The sequence below is a fragment of the Scyliorhinus canicula genome, chromosome 3 (assembly GCF_902713615.1).
Source record: "Scyliorhinus canicula chromosome 3, sScyCan1.1, whole genome shotgun sequence".
Lineage (NCBI taxonomy): Eukaryota > Metazoa > Chordata > Chondrichthyes > Carcharhiniformes > Scyliorhinidae > Scyliorhinus > Scyliorhinus canicula.
This window is the reverse complement of record NC_052148.1, coordinates 173,252,358-173,277,753: the sequence shown is the minus strand read 5'-3', so window position 1 is coordinate 173,277,753 and position 25,396 is coordinate 173,252,358. Positions and strand designations below refer to the sequence as shown.

The 25,396-nt window shown below is 45.1% G+C and overlaps 1 protein-coding gene across 3 annotated transcripts in view; it reads left to right on the top strand.

Annotated features, from left to right (window-relative positions):
- cds1 (CDP-diacylglycerol synthase (phosphatidate cytidylyltransferase) 1) overlaps nucleotides 1–23,740 on the top strand; it is a 130,990-nt gene extending 107,250 nt beyond the window's left edge. For all 3 annotated transcript variants that reach the window (XM_038791774.1, XM_038791776.1, XM_038791775.1), the window contains 5 exons: nucleotides 114–182; nucleotides 3,154–3,306; nucleotides 9,549–9,668; nucleotides 10,865–10,968; nucleotides 20,531–23,740. In XM_038791774.1, coding sequence (XP_038647702.1) covers nucleotides 114–182; nucleotides 3,154–3,306; nucleotides 9,549–9,668; nucleotides 10,865–10,968; nucleotides 20,531–20,663 — 579 coding nt within the window. In that variant the 3' untranslated portion in view covers nucleotides 20,664–23,740. The remainder of the gene's footprint in view (nucleotides 1–113; nucleotides 183–3,153; nucleotides 3,307–9,548; nucleotides 9,669–10,864; nucleotides 10,969–20,530) is intronic.
- Nucleotides 23,741–25,396: the final 1,656 nt, after the last annotated feature.

Below are 25,396 nucleotides of genomic sequence, written 5' to 3'. Positions count from 1 at the left end.
GAAGTGATAGCAGCAATTAAATCAACATTATGTCTGCTTTGCAGGAACTTTAAATGAAATGCTACATTTATAGCAGGTGGCCTAACCTGTAAATAATCTATGCTGTTTTACAGTTGTCTCCAAAGAAGACTTGGGAAGGTTTCATTGGTGGTTTCTTTGCAACTGTTGTGTTTGGATTTCTGGTATGCCTATTGCCTTTATTTTAATCTTTGTAGCAAGTGAGAGATTGGGATATCACATTACAATCATCTGACCAACAGGCACCCTCTTTGTTTTGTAGTGCACAAGCCCTTTAATTTTCTTTTGCATAGTTTTGCATGCCCGGTAACTTAAGAGGTCAACTTGCACATGGCCAGGACAGGAACATTTAATTGCTGCATGGCCATTTGGCTGTGCATCTTCGAGAGAACATATCAGGTCATCTGTCTATGAGCACGAGCTTGTAGCTTTACTAAATCTCAAACACAAATGTCCCCACAGAGCCCCATTAACTTGATCCAAGTCCATGATCTTGAACAAAGGCATCAGCCTTCTCCGAATTATGGAAATAATAGTCCTTTGACTGATAGGTAACCCACAGGCTTGCCAGATACACCACTCCACTCCAAACCGTACTCCGTTCTTGTACATTGCGTCGGTAGCCATATTAAAGGATGTCCGCCTCCTCTCAAGCTCCGCTCTGCTACCTTGATAAATTCTAATGAGATTCCCTTTCCACCTCAAATCACTGTGCTGCTTGGCCTACTTCAGGACCCGCTCCTTCTGGAACCTATAAAATCTTACAATGACTGCCCATGGGGGTTCATTCGCTCTAGGCTTCTGCCGGAGTGTTCGATGGACCCTGTCCAGCTCTGGGGGGGACGCGAGTTCACCCTCCCTCATCATCATGGGGCAGCATGGTAGCATAGTGGTTAGCACTACGGCTTCACAGCTCCAGGGTCCCAGGTTCGATTCCCGCTTTGGTCGCTGTCTGTGTGAAGTCTGCACGTTAGACCATCAAACATAGAACATACAGTGCAGAAGGAAGCCATTCGTCCCATCGAGTCTGCACTGACCCACTTAAGCCCCCACTTCCACCCCATCCCCATAACCCCTCCTATCCTTTTTGGTCACTAAGGGCAATTTATCATGGCCAATCCACCTAACCTGCACGTCTTTAGACTGTGGGAGGAAAACGGAGCACCCGGAGGAAACTCGCGCAGACACGGGGAGAACGGTGTCTGCAACAGTGCTATCCACTTGTACTATCGTGCTGCCCCCCACGTTCTCCCTGTGTCTGCGTGGGATTCCTCCAGGTGCTCCTGTTTCCTCCCACAGTCCAAAGATGTGCAGATTAGGTGGATTGGCCATGCTAAATTGTCCTCAAATTAGGTGGGGTTGCTTGGTTACGGGGATAGAGCCGGTGCAGACTCGATAGGCCGAATGGCCTCCTTCACTGTAAATTTTATGATTCCCAAACAGAGACGCAGTAGGATTCAGACCCTCCAAATGCTGACTGAGGTTTTGTCTCCTCGACCAATTCTCAACGTCGCCCACCTTCGCCCTCAGACTTTTATTTTTCTCTGTCATCAACGTGATCCACCCCCCCCCAGAAATGATAGCCCCATCCAGAAGCCCCACGCACAAAAGAGGCTGCGTCAGGACACCCACCCCCATGCCCTCCGAAAGGAGAACCCTGTCAGAAACCTCACCCCCAGGAAAGAGACTTCTGTCAGGAAGCCCACAGAAAAGAGACCGTTGTCAAAAATCCCCTCCGAATAGAGACCGCTGTCAAGAAGCACACCACGCAGAAAAGAGACCCCTGTCAGGAAGCCCCCAGAAAAGAGACCCCCCCTTCTGAAGCCCCCCGCCCTCCAGAAAAGAAGCCCCTGTCAGTAAACCCCCATCACCTTCCAGAAAAGAGACACTTGTCAGGAAGCCTCCTCCTTCCGGAGCCCTATCAGGATGCTGTGCCTCCCACCCTCAAAAAAGAATCCCCCCCCCCTGTCCGGAAGCCCCCCAGAAAAGAGGCCCCTCTCGGGAAGCACTCCCAAAAAAAACAACCCTGTCAGGAAGAGACCCCAGAAAAGAGACCTCTGCCTGGAAGCCCCCGCCCCTGCAGAAAGATCCCTGTCAGGAAGACGCCACTCCACCCCCAAAAAGAGAGCCCTGATGAAAGCACATGCCAGAAAAGTGACCCCTGTCGGGAAACCCCCCCCCCCTCCCCCCCAGAAAAGTGACCTCTGCCAGGAACCCCCCCCAGAAAAGTGATGTCTGCCAGTGTGGTGAATGTAACTTGGTAATTCACACTGTATCTTCGTAAGCGCAGTAGCGTTATCCGATCACTAGGGGGAGTAGCTCTGGGAATGCTCAGGAGTTTGTACGGGGCTCCACCCTTGGCTCCGCCCACGACTCCTCCCCCTTGTGCTGCTGTATAAATACCCTTGTCCAGAGTCAGCCTGCAGTTCACCGAGAGTTCATCAACGGGTAACAGGCTGGCTCTGTAGTAAGTAGATTAAAACCACTGTTCATATCGGAAAGCACGTGTCTGGTGAATTGATGGTTCCATCAGCCAGGAATCCCAGCCCCCCCCAGAAAAGTGATCCCTGTCAGGAGGCCCCCCTCCCCAGAAAAGTGACCCCTGTCAGGAGGCCTCTCTCCCCAGAAAAGTGACCCCTGTCAGGAGGCCTCCCTCCCCAGAAGTGACCCCTGTCAGGAAGTCTTCCCAGGAAAATGACCCCTGTCAGGAACCCCCCCCCCCCACCCCCACCCCCAGAAAAGTGACCCCTGTCAGGAAGCCCCCCCTCGAAAAGAGACGCCCGTCATGAAGCGTTCCCCTCCCTTGCCATGATGTCCCGATAATAAGTTGAAATCTCTTATCTCCCAAATATTCCCTTTGTTTGCAGAAACCATATGAATAATTTGAGCCCCTTATGAAGACAGCTGTCTTATGTTTAAATTTCAATCTCCAAATTATTAATACTTATTACAACATTTTCACAAAAAGTGAATGCTTTCATAAATCTTTACATGTATGACAAAAATAAATTTGAATGATATCCACATTTTTTTTTAGAAGAAAGTGATTTTTGTACAATTTTTAATGAGTAGTAGGTCTTCATGAAAAATATTCGGATCAGTTTTATTTATTAATTCTCATTTATCTTTTTCCAGTTTGCCTACACATTATCAAGCTACAATTACTTTGTGTGTCCAGTGGATTACAACAGTGAAACCAACAGCTTTATTGTTGACTGTGAGCCTTCACTCTTGTTCCACCTACAGGAATACATGCTTCCATCTGTGCTGCAATCTGCCCTTGGATGGGTGAGGCCTGCATTTTTCATTAATCTTTATATCTGTGACTAGCAACACTAAATTTTTACAGTTCTCTCCATAAAAAAATACCCGAGTGCTTTATATGGCAGAGAAATGAATACCATGCATCGAGGGCATAATTAAGACAGCATTGATCAAGGTAGGGGTGAGCATGTGCAATGTTTGAAAGCACGCATAGATACAAAGCTAATCTTGGGGTTAAACAATTTGTTGTCTTTATGCTGCTACTAAATTTATCATGAACATGAAATCGGGAAGTTTGATGGAATGGAACCGAAAGGCATATGGAGACGGTAACCAAGCCAAGAAATTTTATTTTATTGACATTGAACAGGAATACAATTTAACTTTTCCAAAATTTCATGTTGACAAGCCACTGGATTTTTACAGCAGTAACTTTGCATTCTTTGGTAATGTAGAAGCACAGGGTTGGATGCTCCTACAATATATGTGGAACCTGACTGTGTTTGCGATTTATCTCCGAAAGGAGGTACCATGGCAAATATGAATAAAGGGAATCTGGAGCACTGTGAATGACAGTGCCACAGGAGGAAAATATATTTTGAGGTGTATAGTGGTTATTTTGGAAAAGATAAGGAATAGAACAGTGAGAGAACCGTGTGCAGAGATGGACTACGGAGAAGAATGGAATATTCGTTCTTGTCACAGGAGGTAGACGTGATGAGGAGACATGGTGGGCTGTTGGTCACAGTGAAAACTAATTATCATTGACACTCATTGTTTTGGATGGATCAGGTCAGCGCTGGCATCTATCCAACAATGGAAAATGGCCCAGGAATGACCTGTTCACAAATAAGCTGGACATATCCAACCCAACCAATTACTGTTTCGCCTTTCTACTCTCAATCATCAGCAAAGTGATGGAAGGTGTCATCAACCGTGCTAACAAGCAGCACTTGCACAACATTAACTTGCTCAGTTTGGGTTCTACCAGAGGAACTTGGCTCCAGATTTCATTACAGCCTTGGTCCAAACATGGACGAAGAGCTGAATTCCAGAGTTGACTGTCCTTGACAACAAGGCAGCATTTGACTGAATGTATCATTAAGAAGTCTTAGCAAAATTGAAGTTATTGAGAATAAGGGGGACGATTTGCCAGTGGTTGGAGTCATACCAAGTGCAAAGGAAGATGACTGTGGTTGTTTGAGCTCAATCAACTCAGGCCCAAAAGATCACTGTAGGAGTTCCTCACTGCAGTGCCTGAGTAGGCCCAACCATTTTCAGCTGATTCCCTCCATCATAAGGACAGGTGGTGTTGCTTGCTGATGAATGCATAGTGGTCAGTTCCATTTGTGACTCCTCAAATGTTGAAGTAGCCTTTGCCTGAAGATGCAACACCTGGACAATATTCAGGCTTGGACTTGTAAGGAGCAAGTAACATTCATGCCAGACAATGACCATCTCTAAAGAGGAAAAAACTAACCATCTCCTTTGACGTTCAGAGGCATTTTAAGATACACCATTGAATGTTCAATTTTCTTTTTTTTTTTAAATAATTTTTATTCAAATTTTTCAACAACAAATTTTCTCCCAACAATAAAATAAACAAGGCATAGAGAAAACAGAAAGAAAAGCCCCTCCCCCAATACAAAGCAATACATTAATAACAAAAAAGAAAGTAACAAACAAGTAGTTGCAAAAACAAACCCCCTTAACAGACCCATAATCTACCCCCCCCCCCCCCCCCCCCGGTTGCTGCTGAAAATTGACCACCCCCTAACACTCCGCCAGGAAATCAAGAAAAAGCTGCCACTGCCGGAAGAACCCCTGCACCGACCCCCTCAGGGCAAACTTGACCCTCTCCAGTTTGATGAACCCAGCCATGTCGTTAATCCAGGATTCCGGGCTCGGGGGCTTCACGTCCCTCCACTGTAAAAGAATCCTTCGCCGGGCTACTAGAGACGCAAAGGCCAGAATACCGGCCTCTCTCCCCTCCTGCACTCCCGGCTCCGATGCTACCCCAAAGATAGCGAGCCCCCAGCCCGGTTCCACCCTGGAACCGACCACCTTGGACAAGGACCCCCGTACAGAACCCCATCAACGCCGGACACGCCCAGAACATGTGGGTGTGATTCGCCGGGCCTCCCGAACACCTCCCACACCTGTCCTCACCCCCAAAGAACCGGCTCAGCCTGGCCCCAGTCATATGCACCCTATGCAGCACCTTCAGCTGAAATAAGCTGAGCCGTGCACAAGAAGAGGACGAATTCACCCTCCCCAGGGTGTCCGCCCACGTCCCCTCGTCGATCTCCTCCCCTAGCTCCTCCTCCCACTTCACTTTCAGCTCCTCCACCGAGGCCTCCTCCCCCTCCTGCATCACCTGATAAATTGCCGAGATCCTACCCTCACCGACCCACGTCCCCAAGAGCACCCTATTCTGCACCCCCTTGGCGGCAATAGCGGAAACACCGCCACCTGCTGCTTAACAAACGCCCTAATCTGCATATACCTAAAAGTATTCCCGGGGGGAGACCCCACTTCCCCTCCAACTCCTCTAAAGTCGCAAACTTCCTGTCGAGGAAAAGGTCCCCATCCGCCTGATGCCTGCCCTCTGCCAACTCAATAACCCCCCCCCCCCCCATGCCGCCTCCACTGCCCCCAGATACGTTGCGGGGGGTAGTGGGAGCGGGGCCCTCACCAATGCCTCCAAACTCGTACCCACACAGGACGCCACCTCCAACCTCTTCATGCGGCACCCCCCCCCCCCCCCCCCCCCCCCTCCATCACCAAAGTCACCTACCTCCCTGCCTCGCTCCAGGAATACCATCCTTACTCTCTGGGTCTTCCATGCCCACATGAACCCCAGAATACTCTTATTAACCCTCCTAAAGAAAGCCTTCGGAATCAAGATGGGGAGACACTGGAAGAGAAACCAAAACCTCGGGAGCACCGTCATCTTAACCGACTGGACCCTGCCTGCTAAGGAGAGTGGCAGCGAATCCCACCTCGTAAACTCCTCCTCCATCTGTTCCACCAGCCTCGAAAAGTTTAGCCTATGTAGGGCCCCCCCAGCTCCTAGCTATCTGGACGGCAAGATATCTAAAGCTCCTCTCCGCCCTCTTCAACGGGAGCTCCTCTATCTCCCTCTCCTGGTCCCCCAAGTGCAGCACAAACAGCTCACTCTTCCCCACGTTGAGCTTATAGTCCGAAAAGTCCCCAAGTATCTTCAACACCTCTGGCATCATTCCCCCCCCCCCGCCGGATCCGCGATGTACAACAGTAAATCATCACTCTCAACAGTAAATCCCCCCCCCCCCCCCCCCCCCCCCCCCAGCACAAGCCCCCTGCAGTTCTTCGAATCCCTCAGCGCCATGGCCAGGGGTTCAATCGCTAACGCGAAGAGCAGGGGAGACGAGGGGCACCCCTGCCTCGTCCCCCGGGACAACCGAAAGTCCTCCGACCTCCTCCCATTCGTCACCACGCTCGACACCGGGACACTATACAGCAGCCTCACCCAGCTAATGAATCCCTCACCAAACCCAAATCTCCTCAACACCTCCCACAGGTAGCTCCACTCCACCCTATTGAAGGCTTTCTCCGCATCCATCGATGCTACTATTTCCGCCTCCCCATCCGCCGCCGACATCATCATGACATTAAGAAGCCGCCGCACGTTGACATTCAGCTGCCTCCCCTTCAAACCCCATTTGGTCCTCATGGATAACCAGCGGGACCACATCTTCCACCCTCCTGGACAGTATCTGAGCCAGCAACTTTGCGTCCACGTTGAGGAGCGAGATCGGCCTGTAAGACCCACACTGGAGGGGGTCCTTATCCCGCTTCAGAATCAGTGAAATTATTGCTCTAGACATCTCCACCCACTCCTCCTCCACTCTTGGGAACCCCAGCTTATCCAGAAAGCGGTCCATCCCGCCCACCTCCCTAGAGGGCACCGACCGGTACAGCTCCTCGTAGAAGGACATGAACACCCCATTAATGTCCCTAGTACTCTGCACCAGGTTCCCTCCTGCATCTGTGACTCCCCCAATCTCTCTCGCTGCCTCCCGCTTCTGGAGCTGGTGGGCCAACATCCGACTTGCCTTCTCCCCATACTCGTATACCGCCCCCTGCGCTCTCCTCCATTGCGCCTCCACCTTCCGGTTGGTCAGTATATCGAACTCCGCATGGAGACTGCGACGCTTCCTCAAAAGCCCCTCTTCCGGGACATCCGCATACCTCCTATCCGCCCTTACCATTTCTTCCACCAACCTAACCTTCTCCCCCCTCTCCCTGTGCGCCCGAATAGATATCAGCTCCCCTCTAACCACCGCCTTGAATGTTGAATTTTCAATCATTAGTATCCTGGAGGTTACCTGTGGCCATACGTTTATTTGGACCAGCCATATAAATACTGTGCCTAAAGTGCAGGTTGGAGGCTGGGAATTCTGCGGCACCTCCTTACTCCCGAAAGCTTATCCACCATCTTCAAGCCACAAGTCAGGGGTATGATGAATACAATCCACTTGCGAGGCGGAAGATGCATGGAAATGGCACCACCTGCAAATGCCCTGGCCAGACCCCATCCTGACCGGAATCTATATCGCTGTCCTTTCTCAAACATTGCATCAAAATCCTGGAACTCCCTACCTAACAACACTGTGCATACCGCATGTACTACAGTACTTATATAAAGTTGGTTCCCCACCACCTTCTCAAGGACCATTAGGGATGGGCAATAAAAGCTGGCTTCACCAGGGACATTTGCCCCCTGGGAATGAGTTTTAAAAGCAGGAATCAAATTGAATAAACTCCCAAGATTAGTGAGTGAGAGAAATATAAGTATATAGTTGCATAATGGTGAAGTATTTATTGACCTTGAAAGGACTAATTAGTAAGACATGAGACTGTATTTTTAACAAATGTGATGCAAATATAGACTTTTTAATAAGATGAGTGTTACTAGTTGTCAGTTGGCTGAGAACAATGATTGATGAGAGAGAGAGAGAGACTGACAGCATTGGCAAGTATGTTTGGCAATTGAGTGAGTTTCAGAAGAATTTGAGATATAGGGATATATGCAATGAGACTAGAAACTGAATTGCGCTTTCTAGGATGGATTTGTGAATTTAATATTGACGAAAAAGATATATGCTGAATGGAAGGAGGTTCAAAGGGTGGAAATTTGTAAAAGTTCGTTTGAGGTTGCTCAATGCTCTTGAGGAATGACCCTGGAATAATAAGAGGATTTTACAGCAGCGAAGGAGTGTTGTTGCCTGAGGTGATTAAGCTACTTCTCGCAATATGCATTCAGGCCTATAATGCATCTAGAGTACTATAATCTGTGGCTCACAGGATTAAGTCTGGAGATTACTGCTGTACTGGGAGAATGGTGTATTTTAAAAGAGCATGGACATCGATGACTCAGAACAAAGCTACATTAGAAAATGTGGAGAAATGTATTTATAATCAGCTATGTTGATCGATATCTTCCTACCTTTCCCCATTTTATGTAAAAGTTTATATTTTGCAACAATAGTTGATGCACACAATTTGCCAATTAGTGCAAATGTCATTGCTCCTTGTGATTCATGAATTAAACAACCAGCTTTGAATTTTTTAAAAGCCTGGACAAAGATGACTGGTGCAGTGGATTTTAAAATCTAAAATTTGAAAATCTTTCAAAATATTTTTCAAACTTCCATGTTTGTCTAACCAATGAATTATGTTTGTACAAATCTGTTGTTTTATTATGCATAAGAATTTAGTTTGACATTAGTTGGGGTTAAATGTAAAATCTTACTTCCAGGGTATTTGCTTCATACCTCGGATACATTGAAGATTCAGGCTCCTATGAATCATGGCATCATAATTGGAATATTGACTCCATTATATACGCATTGCCAATGTAATGGTACAAGTTAATTTATATTGCTTAATTTGGGTTGGGAAACAATTAAAATTTAGGATATACTAGAGCATAGAATTAGAGGTCTATTTTGAGTGAATGATTTTAGCACCTGTGCCATTTGCCTCCACAAATGGAATCACAGTGGACCGGAGATGCAACATAATTTTGATCATTATCAAAGCATGCCCAGAAATCCAAGACTAAAGGAAATAAGAGTTTTAAGGTGTAGGCCCACGCATTCTGATGTGACCTTTTATAAATCCAGCACAGGCAAACCTGCAATTCAGTGGTCATTTTAAATCTGAGACATTTTATTTTTCTAATTATTTGGTCTGATATTTTGTTTCCTTCACTCACTCAGGAAACAGTGCACCTCTACCCGTTTCAGATACACAGCATCGCTCTTTCTACATTTGCATCCTTAATTGGGCCTTTCGGAGGCTTTTTCGCCAGTGGTTTCAAACGAGCTTTCAAAATCAAAGCAAGTATCATGATTAGATTAGTTATGTTATTTGTAGCCGAATATAACATACAATGTTTTTTAGACTATTGCTTTATAGGAGGAGCATACTTAAAACGATCAACTGTCCTATGTTATTGTACACTCATTCAAGACATTTCAAATGGTTGTACTGTTATGAAAGCATTTGTGCTTATTTTGAAATCAGGAAGATGATTATAAACTATTATTGCCTAAAGATTCATTGTTTCATTTCAACAGTTTGCAGCATCAGATTTGATAACTATGTGGCTGCCAGCATAAAACCTTTCCTGGTTAAACTCCTTGATCTGCCTGTGTTGGTTCTCTAAAGTAGAATTAAGCCATATCTGTAGATGAATGATCTGAGTGAGGTGTCTTTGTTTTTCTAATTTTTATTTTTGTGATTTGTTCATGTTTAATATATATTTGCAAATTCCTTGTTAGATTCACATATTCAAGTGGGATGTACTTTTGTTATCATTGGCGGGGAGGGTGCAGACGGTGAAGGTGACGGTTCTCCCGAGGTTTCTATTTGTATTTCAGAGCCTCCCTATTTTCATCCCCAAGGCTTTTTTTAAGAGGGTGAATGCTGTGATTTCTGGGTTTGTGTGGGTGGGTAAAGAAGGTGCGACTGGAGCGGGGTCGAGGTGGGGGGGTGGGAGCTGCCCCTACTGAATTTTCTAAACTACTATTGGGCATCGAACATACCAATGTTCAGGAAGTGGATAGTGGGGGAGGGGTCGGTGTGTGGAGCAGGTGGAGGCCGCACCTTGTAGGGGCACGTGTTTTGGGGCACTTTTTAATTTAATTTTTTAAATTTAGAGTACCCAATTATTTTCTTTTCCAATTAAAGGGCAATTTAGCATGGCCAATCCACCTATCCTGCACATCTTTTGGGTTGTGGGGGCGAAATCCACGCAGACACTGGGAAAATGTGCAAACTCCACACCGACAGTGACCCAGGGCCTGGATTCAAACCCGGATCCTCAGCGTCGTAGGCAGCAGTTCTAACCACTATGCCACTGTGCTGCCCCGTTTTGGGGCACTGTTAACGACGCCTCTGCCTTTCTCACCGGCTCGGTACTCTACAATAATGATAGTGTCCTGATGATGGATTTTATTTATGTAACAGTGAGCACAGAATTAAAACTGTGAACAATTTTCTATTTGGTAAGTTTGACTTGTGTTTTCACTAGGATTTTGCTGACACTATTCCAGGGCATGGTGGGATTATGGACCGCTTTGATTGTCAATATCTGATGGCTACCTTTGTTCATGTTTACATCACTAGTTTTATCAGGTAAATCAGTTTCCCTTCCACTCTTTTGTGCAGTTGCCTATATACGTACACAAAATGTGTTCTTCTCATTTAGAAGATTCATGAATAGAAGTATATATAAACGCCCATGTAGGTTTTTAGGGTAATCTCTAAAGTGGTGCAGGTGAAACTGGACTCGGTCCCTCGGGTGTCGGACCAGCCGGGGTTGGAAACGGGCGTGGAGGCAGATGTTGTAGCCTTTGCCTCGTTAATCGCCCGAAAGCGGATCATGTTAGGGTGGAGATCAACCTCTCTACCCTGTGCCCTGCCGTGGCAGGGCGACCTGCTAGAATTCTTGACGCTTGAAAAGGTCAAATTTGAACTGAGGGGAAGGATGGAGGGGTTGTAAAATTCATGGGCGTTATTCATTATGCACTTTCGAGAATTGGATCACATAGAACATTAGGGGGGGGGTTGGGGGGACTATATGTGTTAATGGTGACTATGGGTGATTCCTGATTTCTTTTTGTCATTTGTTTATGTTAACATGCGGGCTAATGTCTGGGGTTTGATGGGAGGATAGGATTGTTGTTTTGGATGTGGGGATTGACATTACAATCGTTATTGATTATTGTTTATTGTTGGATGTAAATTTGGCAGAAAATGTGAAAAAGGAGAATTAAAAATATAATTTAAAAAAAATAAAAATAAACGCCTATGTACCATTCTTCTGTTTAGTTATTCAATTGTACATTAAAAACACCTGCATCAGTTTAGCACTGCCTCAACACTGCATTGAACTGTCAAGTTGGATTTTTTTCCTTTCATGGGATGTAAGCATCCCTGACGAGGCCAACATTTGTTGCCATCCCTAATTTCCCTTGAACTGAGTGGCTTGCTAGGCCATTTCCGGGGGCAATTAAGAGTCAACTGCAGTGCTGTGGATCTGGAGTCACATGTATGCCAGACCAGGTAAGCTTAGCAGATTTCCTTCCCTATAGGACATGGTGAACCAGATAGGTTTTTATGGCACGCGGTGAGTTTCATGGTCACCATTGTAGTGATCTCTGTATGTAGTAATACATGATCAGACTATGTTAAGCTGGAACACTAGATGGCCACACTGCGTCCGATCACAAACTTCAACAGATACGTGATGAGACACAGAAGGATGCCACTTTGACCAGAGTAATCCATCACTTGCTGAATGGATGTCCAAAAGGTCACTGTCCACACTACCAGAGTATGCAGTCTGAACAAATGGTATTAGATGGTATTCTACTGAGACATGACAGAATCGTCATTCCAGAGAGTTTGAAGTCAGAGGTGCTAAGCAAACTTCACGAAGGTCATCTAGGCATCGAGAAATGTAAACGAAGAGCGAGGCAAGCTATTTATTGGCCAGGTATTAATCAAGACGTCACAGACATGATTATGTCCTGTTCTACTTGCCAAAAACACCAAAGTCAACAGTGCAAAGAAAAATTGCAGCAGCATGACATCACCTTGTCACCATGGGTGAAAGTAGGTATCAACCTTTTTCATTCATATGGTAAAGATTACATTTTGGTCATCAAAATTTTCAAATTTTCCAGAAGTCATGGAACTGAATGATCTCACGTACACAACTATTATTAAAGCATGCAAAGACATCTTTGCAAGACATGGAATACCTCAACCCATAATGTCTGAAAATGGTTCGTGTTTTACCAGCTGCGAATGGACAGAATTTGCAATGACATACAATTTCAGACATATCACCTCAAGCTCTCATTTCCCACGGAAAGGTTGAGAAAGGCATTCATATTATCATGCAGTTATTAAGTAAAGCCAGAGACTCGCAATCTGACTTCTACTTAGCCTTGTTAACTTACAGATCATCACCTTTGACCACAGGATTATCCCCATATTGTTTAAAAGAAACAGTAGGACAACATTACCTCAACTGCATTTTACTAATCCTGATCAACATGATGTTGTACAAAAACTTAATGGCCAATGTCAGAAACAGTAGTATGATCAACATGCCAAGAATCTGAAACCTCTTGAAGTTGATGCTGTTCGCATCAGGCTTCCTGAAGGAGGTTGGTCAGATACTATCACTTAGATCAAATCTGGTAAAAACATCAGATGATGTACTAATCCGAAGAAATCGTCGTGATCTTCTACAAGTTAAGGTTCACACCAGTTTTTCCTGATCTTGATTTACATCAATCTGTTTCAAGACATGTTGAACAACAACATTCTACTCCATCACCGAGCAAGAATATTAAAACTTCTACCTCACCGTTGAAATAAAGAAGATCCACAAGAAGTAGAAGAAAACCAAATAGACTCAGTCTCTGAACTTTGAAATGATTCTAGTTTAAACCACTGCATTTCTTATGTAAATTTTCTTTTGTGTATACAAGAAAATATTTTTTAAAAGGAGGATGTAGTGATCTCTGTATGTAGTAATACATGATCAGACTGTTAAGCTAGTACAGGCAACTGAACACTAGATGGCCATACTGTCAGGACCTATAAAAAGGTTTCCCCGTTGTTTCCTAGTGGGGAGTGTGTCTGGAGTGCAGAGAGTATAGAAGAGAGATGGCTAGAGAGAAGAAGTTAATAGATATCAGTATTTCACATTATCCTATTTAATAGTTTAATCTACAGTTACTTGTTTGTTTACTAGTTTAGTATTAAGTAAAAAGAACACACAAGATTATTTTATATTACTCATTAAATTACTTTATCATCACTGGACAACTATGTCTATATTTCAACAACTCGGCTAGACAAAAAGAGGAATATATATATATTATAATATCCAAACAACAACCATCACTGTGACAAGCTTTCAGTTTTAGATTTTGTTATTGACTAAATTTAAATTCCAGCTGCCTTGATTACATTTGAACCCACGAGCCAGAGCATTAGTTTGGGATTTTGGATTACGAGTCCAGTACCACAAGGCCAGGATCTCCCATGTACTCAAACCTTCAGTGATGTGGAGATGCCGGAGACCGCAGACCATAGGGGATGGCTTCTTTAATGTGTTTCGGGTGAAAGCTGGAGAAGTGGAGCATCGTGAGGTTATCTGTGGGCTTGCGGTAAAGCAAAGTGCTGAGGTGACCGTCCTTGATGGAGATTAGTGTGTCCAAGAATGCAACTGAATTTGGAGAATAGTCCATGGTGGGATGGAACTTATTGATCTCATCGTGTAGTCGTTTCGGTGATTCTTCGCTGTGGGTCCAAAGGAAGAAATGTCATCGATGTATCTGGTGTATAACGTCGGTTGAAGGTCCTGTGCGGTGAGGAAGTCTTGTTCAAACTTGTGCATGAAGATGTTGGCATATTGAGGTGCAAATTTGGTCCCCATGGCTGTTCCGTGCGTCTGGATGAAGAATTTGTTGTCGAAGGTGAAGACGTTGTGATCTAGAATGAAGCGGATGAGTTGCAGAATTGCGTCTGGAGATTGGCAGTTGTCGGTGTTGAGGACTGAGGCTGTTGCAGCAATGCCGTCGTCACAGGGGATGCTGGTGTAGAGTGCCGAGACATCCATTGTGACGAGGAATGTTCCTGGTTCAACTGGTCCATGGGTGCTGAGTTTCTGTAGGAAGTCCGTCGTGTCGCGACAGAAGCTGGGTGTACCTTGTACGATGGGTTTCAAGATGCCCTCAATGTGGCCAGAGAGGTTCTCTCACAGGGTCCCATTGCCTGAAACGATAGGATGACCTGGTGTGTTGGCCTTGTGTATTTTTGGGAGACAGTAGAGATCTCCAATGCGGGGATTACGTGGGATGAGAGTTCGTAGGGTGCTCTGAAGGTCTGGATCAGTCCATTGAGTTGGCAGATGTGTTCCTTGGTTGGATCTGCGGGTAACTGTCTGTTGTGTACCTGGTTGTTGAGTTGTTGGTATACTTCTTTGCAGTAGTCCGTTCTGTTCAGTATGACGGTGGCCCCTCCTTTGTCTGCTGGTTTGATGACGATGTTGCGGTTGGTCTTGAGAGCGTGGATGGCGTTGCGTTGTGCTTGGGTGACGTTCAGGGCTGCCTTGTGAAAGCGACTGATGAATCTGGCATTGACACGACTCCTGACGGCTTGAGCATAAATGTCGAGTCTTCCGGAGGAGTCTTCCGGAGGGGCCTTCCGGAGGGGTCCAATTTGACTCTTACCTTTTTGGTTGCTGCACGCATACAGGATACTCCGTATACACAGGATCTGCTCAGACGAGGAGGAGCGTAACAGACACCTACAGATGCTGAAAGATGCCCTCGTACGAACGGGATATGGCGCTCGACTCATCGATCGACAGTTCCAACGCGCCACAGCAAAAAACCGCATCGACCTCCTCAGAAGACAAACATGGGACACAACTGACAGAGTACCCTTCGTCATCCAGTACTTTCCTGGGGCGGAGAAACTACGACATCTTCTTCGCAGCCTTCAACACATCATGAATGAAGATGAACATCTTGCCAAGGTCATCCCCACACCCCCACTACTTGCCTTCAAACAACTGCGCAACCTCAAACAAACCATTGTTTGCAGCAAATTAGCCAGCCTTCAGAGCAGCGACCACGACACCACACAACCCTGCCAGGGCAATCTCTGCAAGACATGCCAGATCATCGACATGGATACCACCATTACACGTGGAAACACCACCCACCAGGTACATACTCGTGTGACTCGACCAATGTAGTCTACCTCATACGCAGCAGGAATGGATGTCCCGAAGCGTGGTACATTGGCGTGACCATGCAGACATTGCGACAACGAATGAATGGGCATCGTGCGACAATCACCAGGCAGGAATGTCGGGGAACACTTCGCAGTCAAGGGCATTCAGCCTCTGATCTCCGGGTAAGCATTCTCCAAGGTGGTCTTCAGGACACGCGACAACGCAGAATAGCGAAGTTCCGCACGCATGAGTGCGGCCTCAAAAGAGGAGCTGGTAGAGGGGCTGGGGGCGCCGATAGAGTTGGAGGAGCTAGTCAGGGGGATTGGACAAATGCAGTCAGGTAAGGCGCCGGGGCCGGACGGGTTCCCGGTGGAATTTTATAAAAAGTATGCGGATCTGGTGGGCCCCCTGTTGGTGCGAGCCTTCAATGAGGCATGGGAGGGGGGGGCTTTGCCCCCGACGATGTCGCGGGCACTGATCTCTCTGATCCTGAAGCGGGATAAGGACCCCTTGCAGTGTGGATCATACAGGCCTATCTCGCTCCTCAATGTTGACGCTAAGTTGCTGGTGAAGATCCTGGCCACCAGGATAGAGAACTGTGTGCCAGGGGTGATACACGAGGATCAGACAGGATTTGTCAAGGGACGGCAGCTCAACACGAATGTGCGGGGACTGCTAAATGTTATTATGATGCCGGCAGTGGAGGGGTGGCGGAGATAGTGGTGGCGCTGGATGCGGAGAAAGCGTTTGATAGAGTTGAGTGGGGTACCTGTGGGAGGTGCTGGAGCGGTTCGGATTCGGGGAGGGATTCATCAAATGGGTGAGGCTGCTCTACGCGGCTCCGATGGCAAGTGTAGTTACCAATGGAAGGAGATCGGAGTACTTTAGGCTCTACCGTGGGACCAGGCAGGGGTGCCCCCTGTCCCCCTTGCTCTTTGCACTGGTGATTGAACCTTTGGCTATGGCGTTGGAGTCAGGGAGATGGAGGGGTCTGGTGCGGGGTGGGGAGGAACATCGTGTATCGCTGTATGCTGACGACCTGCTGTTGTATGTGGTGGATCCAGAAGGGGGAATGCCGGGGGTGACGGAGCTGTTAGCGGAATTTGGGGGCTTCTCGGGCTATAAGTTAAATTTAGGCAAGAGTGAGGCATTTGTAGTACACCCGGGTGATCAGGAGGAGGGAATTGGGAGACTCCCATTTAAGAGGGCAGTGAAGAGTTTCAGATACCTGGGGGTGCAGGTGGCCAGGAGTTGGGGGACTCTCCGTAAGCTTAATTTTACCAGGCTGGTGGAGCAGATGGAGGAGGAATTTAAAAGGTGGGACATGGTGCCGCTATCGTTGGCGGGTAGAGTGCAGTCCATCAAAATGACAGTTTTCCCGACGTTCTTGTTCCTTTTTCAGTGTTTGCCCATCTTTATCCCTCGGGCCTTTTTTAGAAGGGTGACTAGCAGCATCATGAGCTTTGTTTGGGCGCATGGGACCCCGAGGGTGAAGAGGGTCTTCTTGGAGCGGGGTAGAGATGGGGGGGGGGGGGGGGGGTACTGGCGTTACCCAATCTCTCGGGGTATTATTGGGCGGCCAATGTGTCGATAGTGCGCAAGTGGGTAATGGAGGGGGAGGGGGCAGCATGGAAACGGATAGAGAGGGCGTCCTGTGGAGATACAAGCCTGGGGGCCCTGGTAACGGCGCCGTTGCCGCTCCCTCCTACGAGGTATACCACGAGTCCGGTGGTGGCTGCTACCCTCAAGATTTGGGGGCAGTGGAGGCAACATAGGGGAGAAGTGGGAGGCTCGATGGAGGCTCCGTTAAGGGGAAACCATAGGTTCGTCCCGGGGAACATTGATGGGGGATTTCAGGGTTGGCACAGAGCGGGCATCAGACAGCTGAGGGACCTGTTTATTGATGGGAGGTTTGCGAGCCTGGGGGAGTTGGAGGAGAAATTTGGGCTCCCCCCGGGGAACATGTTCAGGTATCTGCAGGTAAAGGCATTTGCTAGGCGGCAGGTGGAGGGATTCCCTTCGCTTCCCGCGACGGGGGTGAGCGACAGGGTGCTTTCGGGGGTCTGGGTCGGAGAGGGGAAGATATCTGATATCTACAAGGTTATGGAGGAGGCGTCAGTAGAGGAGCTGAAAGCTAAGTGGGTGGGGGAACTGGGGGAACAGATCGAAGACGGGACATGGGCTGATGCCCTGGAGAGGGTTAATTCTTCCTCCTCGTGTGCGTGGCTTAGCCTCATCCAATTCAAGGTGCTGCACCGGGCTCACATGACGGGGACGAGGATGAGTAGGTTCTTTGGGGGTGAAGACAGGTGTGTCAGGTGCTCGGGGAGTCCAGCGAACCATGCCCATATGTTCTGGGCATGCCCGGCACTGGAGGAGTTCTGGAAGGGGGTGGCGAGGACGGTGTCGAGGGTGGTGGGATCCAGGGTCAAGCCAGGATGGGGACTCGCGATTTTTGGGGTTGGGGTGGAGCCGGGAGTGCAGGAGGCGAAAGAGGCCGGTGTGCTGGCCTTTGCGTCCCTAGTAGCCCGGCGAAGGATCTTGCTGCAATGGAAGGATGCGAGGCCCCCAAGCGTGGAGACCTGGATCAATGACATGGCGGGTTTCATTAAGCTACAGAAGGTCATATTCGCCCTGAGAGGGTCGGTACAAGGGTTCTTTAGGCGGTGGCAACCTTTTCTCGACTTTCTGGCTCAACGATAGGGTACGGGGACAGTAGCAGCAGCAACCCGGGGGGGGAGGGAAAAGGGGGGGGGGAGGGGAAAAGGGAGGGGGGGGGGGAGGGGAAAAGGGAGGGGGGGGGGAGGGGAAAAGGGAGGGGGGGGGAGGGGAAAAGGGAGGGGGGGGGGGGAGGGGAAAAGGGAGGGGGGGGGGGAGGGGAAAAGGGAGGGGGGGGGGAGGGGAAAAGGGAGGGGGGGGGGAGGGGAAAAGGGAGGGGGGGGGGAGGGGAAAGGGAGGGGGGGGGAGGGAAAAGGGGGGGGGGGAGGGGAAAAGGGGGGGGGAGGGGAAAAGGGGGGGGGGAGGGGGAAAACGGGGGGGGGGGCCGACGATGACTATGTTTGTTTATTTAATTTAAATTTATTTTAAAGTTCTTTTGTTGTTCATTGGGGTTGGGGGGGGGGGGGGGGGATGTGATACATGCGTCGATACGGCCTGGGGGTGTTAGAGTTATTATGGGTTATTTTGTTGAATTTCATTGTTTGTCGTTGTGTTTTATATTTTCTGTAAAAGATTCCAATAAAAATTATATTTTTAAAAAATGAGTGCGGCCTCAACCGGGATCTTGGATTCATGTTGCATTACATTCACCCCCCCCCCCCCCCCCCCCCCCCCCCCCCCCACCATCTGGCCTGGACTTGCAAAATCCTACCAACTGTCCTGGCTTGAGACAATTCACACCTCTTTAACCTGGGGTTACCCCTATCTCTGGATCTGTAATGATTTGATTACCCGCAAATGCTCGCATTCCAAGCATTGTCTGGCATCTCTGACTTTGTCTATATAAATGTTTCTGGAACATACCTCTCCATTCACCTCAAAACTTCAGTGACATGAATGTAACCTGGCAATTGTCAGTCCATACTTGAATATTTATCGAAGTCCTGCAGTAAATTGATATAGATTGCCTCATTACTGAAACAATTGTAAATGCAGCTGAGTAGGATAAAATAACGAGAAAACAATCCCACTTAAAATGGAAGGTAGGTTATTGATAAAACAGCTGACAATGGTTGAGCCACGATATTTTCTTGAGGAATTCCTGCATTAATATCAACAGCATATAATGCCTAGTCTCCGACAGCTACATTGTCTTTCTGTCAGAACACAATAACACAAGAATTTGAAGCAGCAGTTGGCATTTTGTCCCCTCAAGCTTACTTTACTGTGGATTTTGTGCAGTTATTTTTACAATAGGTGTGCAAAACCTTATTTTAGTTTGCTTCTTAATATGATTATGATACTGTAATTTATCTTTTTGATATCAGAAAGAAATGAGTGAAACAATTTAATGGGCCATAACTTCCTGGTTCTCCAGCATAGGATTTGGAAGGTAGCACAAAATGCACTGGTAAATCCCTCTTGTAAGTTCCCACGTAAGGGTTTGCCTGGCAATTGACCAGAAGAGCTAATTTTCCCAGGACAATTGCACAGGGCTGGGAACAATCTGACAAAGCGATTCAAATCGCTAACTTCGGATGGTTCTGCCAGTTTTACACTCATAGTTACTCTGAGTTAGAAGAAAAAAAATCACTTTTGACTTAAAAGTAATTATTATTTTAAAGACCCAGACATCCGATCGTGAGACATATGACCTGATTTGAGATCAACCCCACGCCAGTATGTGCCAACCCCCGCCCATGTCCCAGGCCAATCCGACCCCCCCCCCCCCCCCCCCCCTCACCCCCACATACATCCCATTCACTTGCCTTTGAAGCTTCCCTTTTATTGGCCACATTAAACTCACCTACTTTACAGCTAGTGCTATAAAACGGGAGCGTGGCCTCCTTTGCTCTATTCCTTTTACACTTTGCTGCTGGAGCTCCTGAGCTGCTTCACTTCTTCGGTCTCACCCAGTCTGAGTTGGAAAGGCCCCATGAGACAAGCACTTTGGATTTCAAGCAAAGCTAAGTCACTATACGATAGCAATCCACTCCAAGGAAGTCATGGGCTAAATATTCAGGAATTCGTAACAGCCCAGATTTATATCTGAAATCCCTGCTAGTGGAAAAAAAAGCTACATTGTACAAACACCTAACTATATTTCATCCTCGCGCAGAGATGTACAGAAAGGGAATAGATCACAAACCCTCGCTCTACTTTGCTCCTCTCTCCTGAGCATTCCAAATTTGCAGTTTGAAAATGAAATTTGAATGCAATTATAAATATAATAGTGTCTGCAACTAATATTCTTCTTTTCATTCTCGTCTTTTGCAGAGGACCAAATCCCAGCAAAGTCTTACAGCAGCTGTTAGTACTTCAACCAGAACAGCAGTTGCATATCTACAATGTTCTGAAATCTCATTTAGTAGAGAAAGGAGCACTTCAGCCAGCAATAAGTGAACAATAGCATTTGGGCATCTTTTCTTCATCAGTGCTGAAATCTGCATGAGTTCCAAGTCGGGAATCGTTTGGAATTTCTGAAGCACCCAGTTTAAGGTTGTTCATGCTAGTCACAATGCCTAACGCTTCTGTGACTGAGACTTACTTACACTCTTTAACTGTAATGCTTTAACCTCCTTGTAGAAATGCAGATTCAGAGTCATATGATTGGCAGTCTTTAGTTTGAAATATACTCAGTAATGTAATCTCAATGAAATATCCTGCAATTAATTTTAATATCTTGGATCCAAACCAAATTCTTCAAACATTAAGGTTTATATCCTTTCAATTTTGACAGTTGGGGTTGAACTTGAATGTATTATATACAAATAGTTTCATTACTTTCGAGCATGAACTCTAATGGAAATATTATAGACACTTCTATGGATTTAGTCATGTAACTGCATCAGAATTTATGCTTGTAGCAATGGTGTTAATATCGGGTAACTTTAGAAGGTAAATTAATTTTAATGGCTACAAATAGAGTACTGGTTGACCTCTAGTCTGTTTTGCAAAATGTTGGGGAATTCACCTGCAGTTTATGTTTTGGATTGAGATTTATGGTACAACTTTTATTTTAAAAAAAGTAACTTGAGTTTTTGCAAGAGTGACCTGATTAAAGCCAATGTTCTGTGAGGATTAACCTTGTGGCAGATGGCATGGCACTGAGTGTATATAATCTGTAAGTATATATGAATATAGATGCAAGTATGTAACTATTTGTAACCATTTATGAACTTGAATGTATTTAAGAAAAAGAAAACAATTTAAGTTTGGATTGTGCTGCAAAGCTGAGAGGAATTTTAATTTTACATAGCATGTATAAATTTGCCAAGTGATAGATGCAGGTGCATATTCACAAAGTGAAATTGGAATGCGCAAAATAAGGAATGATTCTCCAATCCAGCGATTCCAAGGGAGAAACACTGCTTATGGGGTCCACTTGTTGCGGATAGGGCTACAATGTTTATAGCCCTAATTCTCTGACCTGCAACTCCTCGCTGGTAGCATAGAACCATGGATCATCCTTTTGTGAACTACTGCAGTAGCGTGCCTTTAGAAAACAAAGATTTTGTTGATTATTAAAATGTATTGTAAAATAGCTTGTGAAATGTACATTTGGACCATATTTGGACCACCATTGACAGGTTTATAATACTTCGGCAAGGCAGTACACCTTTCATTGATCTATGTAGGCTGCATTCTAAAAGTATTCATAATTTTTACTGCATAATGCATCTCTGTTAAACTCTGTTAATTACTGATCCGGTTTGAATTATGAAGGAAGTTCTGATGGTTCAAATATTTTTGGAAGTTCCCTTTCATAGTTTTATTAGTTTTATCATTGCAGGATTTCTCAATTGTTTGGCTCTGTGAAGTATGTTCTCATTATGCAGGTTTTAAATCCTAAGTGCACAAGAATAAGGTGATGTACTGCTGCAAAAAGAACAATAAATTGATGTAATTTAGAAGGCATTTAGCTTCAACCTCACTACATGTCTGTGATGAGGCTGGAATGCACTGATCTCTTGATTTTCCAAAAAATCAGTTATTGTTGTACAGATAGTTTATGTAATTGTCCTAAATAATTTAAGAAATTTTGCAAGTTGTCTTTGAAAATTTGAAAACTTTAAACCCGGGTTGGAAGACTTTGCTTGATGAGGATGATCTAACAAGTAAGATGAGCATTTCCACCAGGATGGATTAGCGGGTGACAGTTTTATTTTTTGCAAGGTATACCACTTAGCCACGTGATCCTGTTCCACTATTCATTTAGATCAAGGCTGGTGTCTATCTCCAATTGCCTTGATATCATACCCTTAATATGCATGTCTGATAAAACTCTACCCTCAACAGTTTTTTGTAGGAAAAAGTTCCAGATTTCCATAATCTCTTGCTTGAAGAAATGATTTCTGGCTTCACCCCCTGAATGGCCCAGCTCTAATTTTTAAGGCTTTGTCCCCATGCTTGGACATCACCCACCAGAGTAAATAGTTTCTACCCCGGCAACTCCTTTCATAATCTTAAGCACCAAAACTAGATCTTCCTTTCATCTTCTATATTCAAGGGAAATGAAGAATGAAAGCAATGTAAGTAAGTAAGTAAAGAGCAATGAAGGATATAACGTTTTGTAATGGAAAAGCAAAATACTACAGATGCTGGAGATCTGAAATTTAAAACAAAAATATGCTGAAAGTACTGTGGTCAAACAGCACCTGTGGAGGGAAGCTGTGTTTAAGTTTCAGGTCATGATAACCCTTCATCAGAATGGCCATTTTGTAATGGTTAGGGCACGGAACTACAGGTTTATTGCCTGCCGACTTTTATTTTTTTTTAAATAGTCTGCAATATTTTTTGGTTGGTTTGTGTTTCCATGTTAGTTTTGGAACATTTTCTTAAAAACCTGTTTTCTCTTCCAAAGGCTTGAGACTTGCAAAAGTTCCTGAGTATTTTGTCTACTTCTGGAACTTGATGTTTTTTCTTCTGAAGATTTAAGTATTTTTTAACTTCTTTTAAAATTACCTTGTGTGAATACTCGTAAACCAAAGTTTATCTTTAATTTTTGATTCTTTTTAAATTAAACAGAGAGAAACTTGCAATTTGATATACACTCATCTATCCGGGTAGTTTCAGTATAGCATAAATGAAGTCAGTTAACAATGATTGTGACTTTTGAGGTGAAAAGGAAAATCAACAAATGGAATTCTGAAGTTAAAATAGGAAATTATAGCTGATGAGGTAGTTCACATTTATCTTTTGGATGAGATGTAAACCCAAGTCTGCCTGTGAAAATGGATGCAAAAGAGCAGGGGACTTTTTCAGGTATCTTCGCTAACATTTATTTCTTAACCAACCCTACTAGAACAGATTATCTGGCTATCTATCTTGATTTTTGTGCTATTTTGTTCTGCACAATTGACTATGAAGAACTTTGGGACATATTGAGGGTGAAATGGTGCTGTGTATAAAAAAAATGTTCAATGCAATTTCTTCAATGCAATGTTTGAAATAGCTGTTATAAAACCATGTAAAACATTTTTGAAATTGAGTTTTCAAGACCATTATTTAGTGCAGTTACTTCTGGCAAAGTGTGACTGGAGAAATATTAGTAAATATGGCAGGTGTAATTGTCTGATATCCTAATAAGGAGTTTTATCTGGTGGGAGCACACATTGGAAATTAGGTTGTATACAATGCATAAGTGCCAGTGAGTGAAGTTTCACAGCAAAGTTGGAACTTAATCTGATTTGTTCAAGAACCATCTTCTCAGACTTTGGCATAAAGCAACTCCATCTTAATGGCTTAGAAAATGTTCTACTTCCATCAATATCTCTGTACAGAGACTTGTGAATTGAGACCTGTAGCAATATGCTTGAGGATTGCAGACAAGGAGAGTCAATAAAAAAAATTACTAGTAGCTGATTAATCATTTAAAAATTGAAACATTACACCAAATACACAGTAAATATTTTGCTCTTCATGTGAAATATAAATTTTGCATAGTGCATAAATTAGCATAATCTTAATTTACTAAATAAAATACAATGTGTCACTAGTGCAAAATTTGCACTCATTAAAACCTGTGTTACAGATTGGTGTACCTGCATTTAAATTTTATTTCCTGCTTTTGTGTTGCATGTTTAGAATTTTTTTTAAAATTCAATTTAAAACTACTTGTGAAAATCACTCTCTGCATACATTTTACTTGTTTCTTTTGGCACAGAATTGCGTGTGCTTATTAAGTTTTAAATGTTTTGGTATATCAGTTTATGATCCTTGGCCAGACCCTAGGTCATGGAAGGTGGTGATGGTGATGGAGGAGATTTGGTTATGGAACAACAAAGTTTTTTGTTTAAAGTAAGTGAAGTTTGAAATTCAGGATGCTTACTAAGTGAAGAAAACCACAAGATTCCACCAGTTTTGAACAAACAAAAATAAACTTTACTACATAAGTTTAGAAAAACAATTTACAATATCTATCTTATACTCGAGCATTCAGTGTAAGTTTGAGGTACATGTGAATTAACTAATGAACTGTCGTCGGATGCACCATGACAGATGCAACCACCCAGATGTTTGTCACACTGCAACACAATCTCGCTGAAGCTTTGTCTTTCTTTCAAGGGCTTCCAATCTCCATATTTGAAGATCTTGCCTTGAAATTCTTTCCAAATTCTTTCCACTCCCACTCAGACGGCTTCAACCACAACCCACATTGCAGGGTTTTACTCTCGCCTCCTGAAATTCTTATTAAAAAATGTTTCCAATGTGGCGTGGCCAATTCACGTACCCTGTACATCTTTGGGTTGTGGGGGGGTTAAGACCATCGCAAACACGGGGCCGGATCAAACCCGAGTCCTCGGCGCTGTGAGGCAGCAGTGCTAACCACTGTGCCCCCCCCCCACCCCCCTTCTGAAATTCTCCCCTAGATATCTGAGTACACTCGAGCTTCACTTTCCAAGCACTCTCTCAGATTTTTGGCCCATGCCAAGTAGAAAACCACTGCTCCAAAGTAGTACCTTAGTACCTTTGTCCAACAGCCTGCAACACAGAGCCACAAATCTTCAGCTGCCTTCTCTCATGTCAACTTTGGTTAAAATCTGCTCCCTGCAGCTCTTTCATTAATTAGGAACCTATTTCTCTGCTCTTTCCTTTTAACTTAACTTAGTTGGACCTATTTCTGTCCCGTTTTTGTCCCTT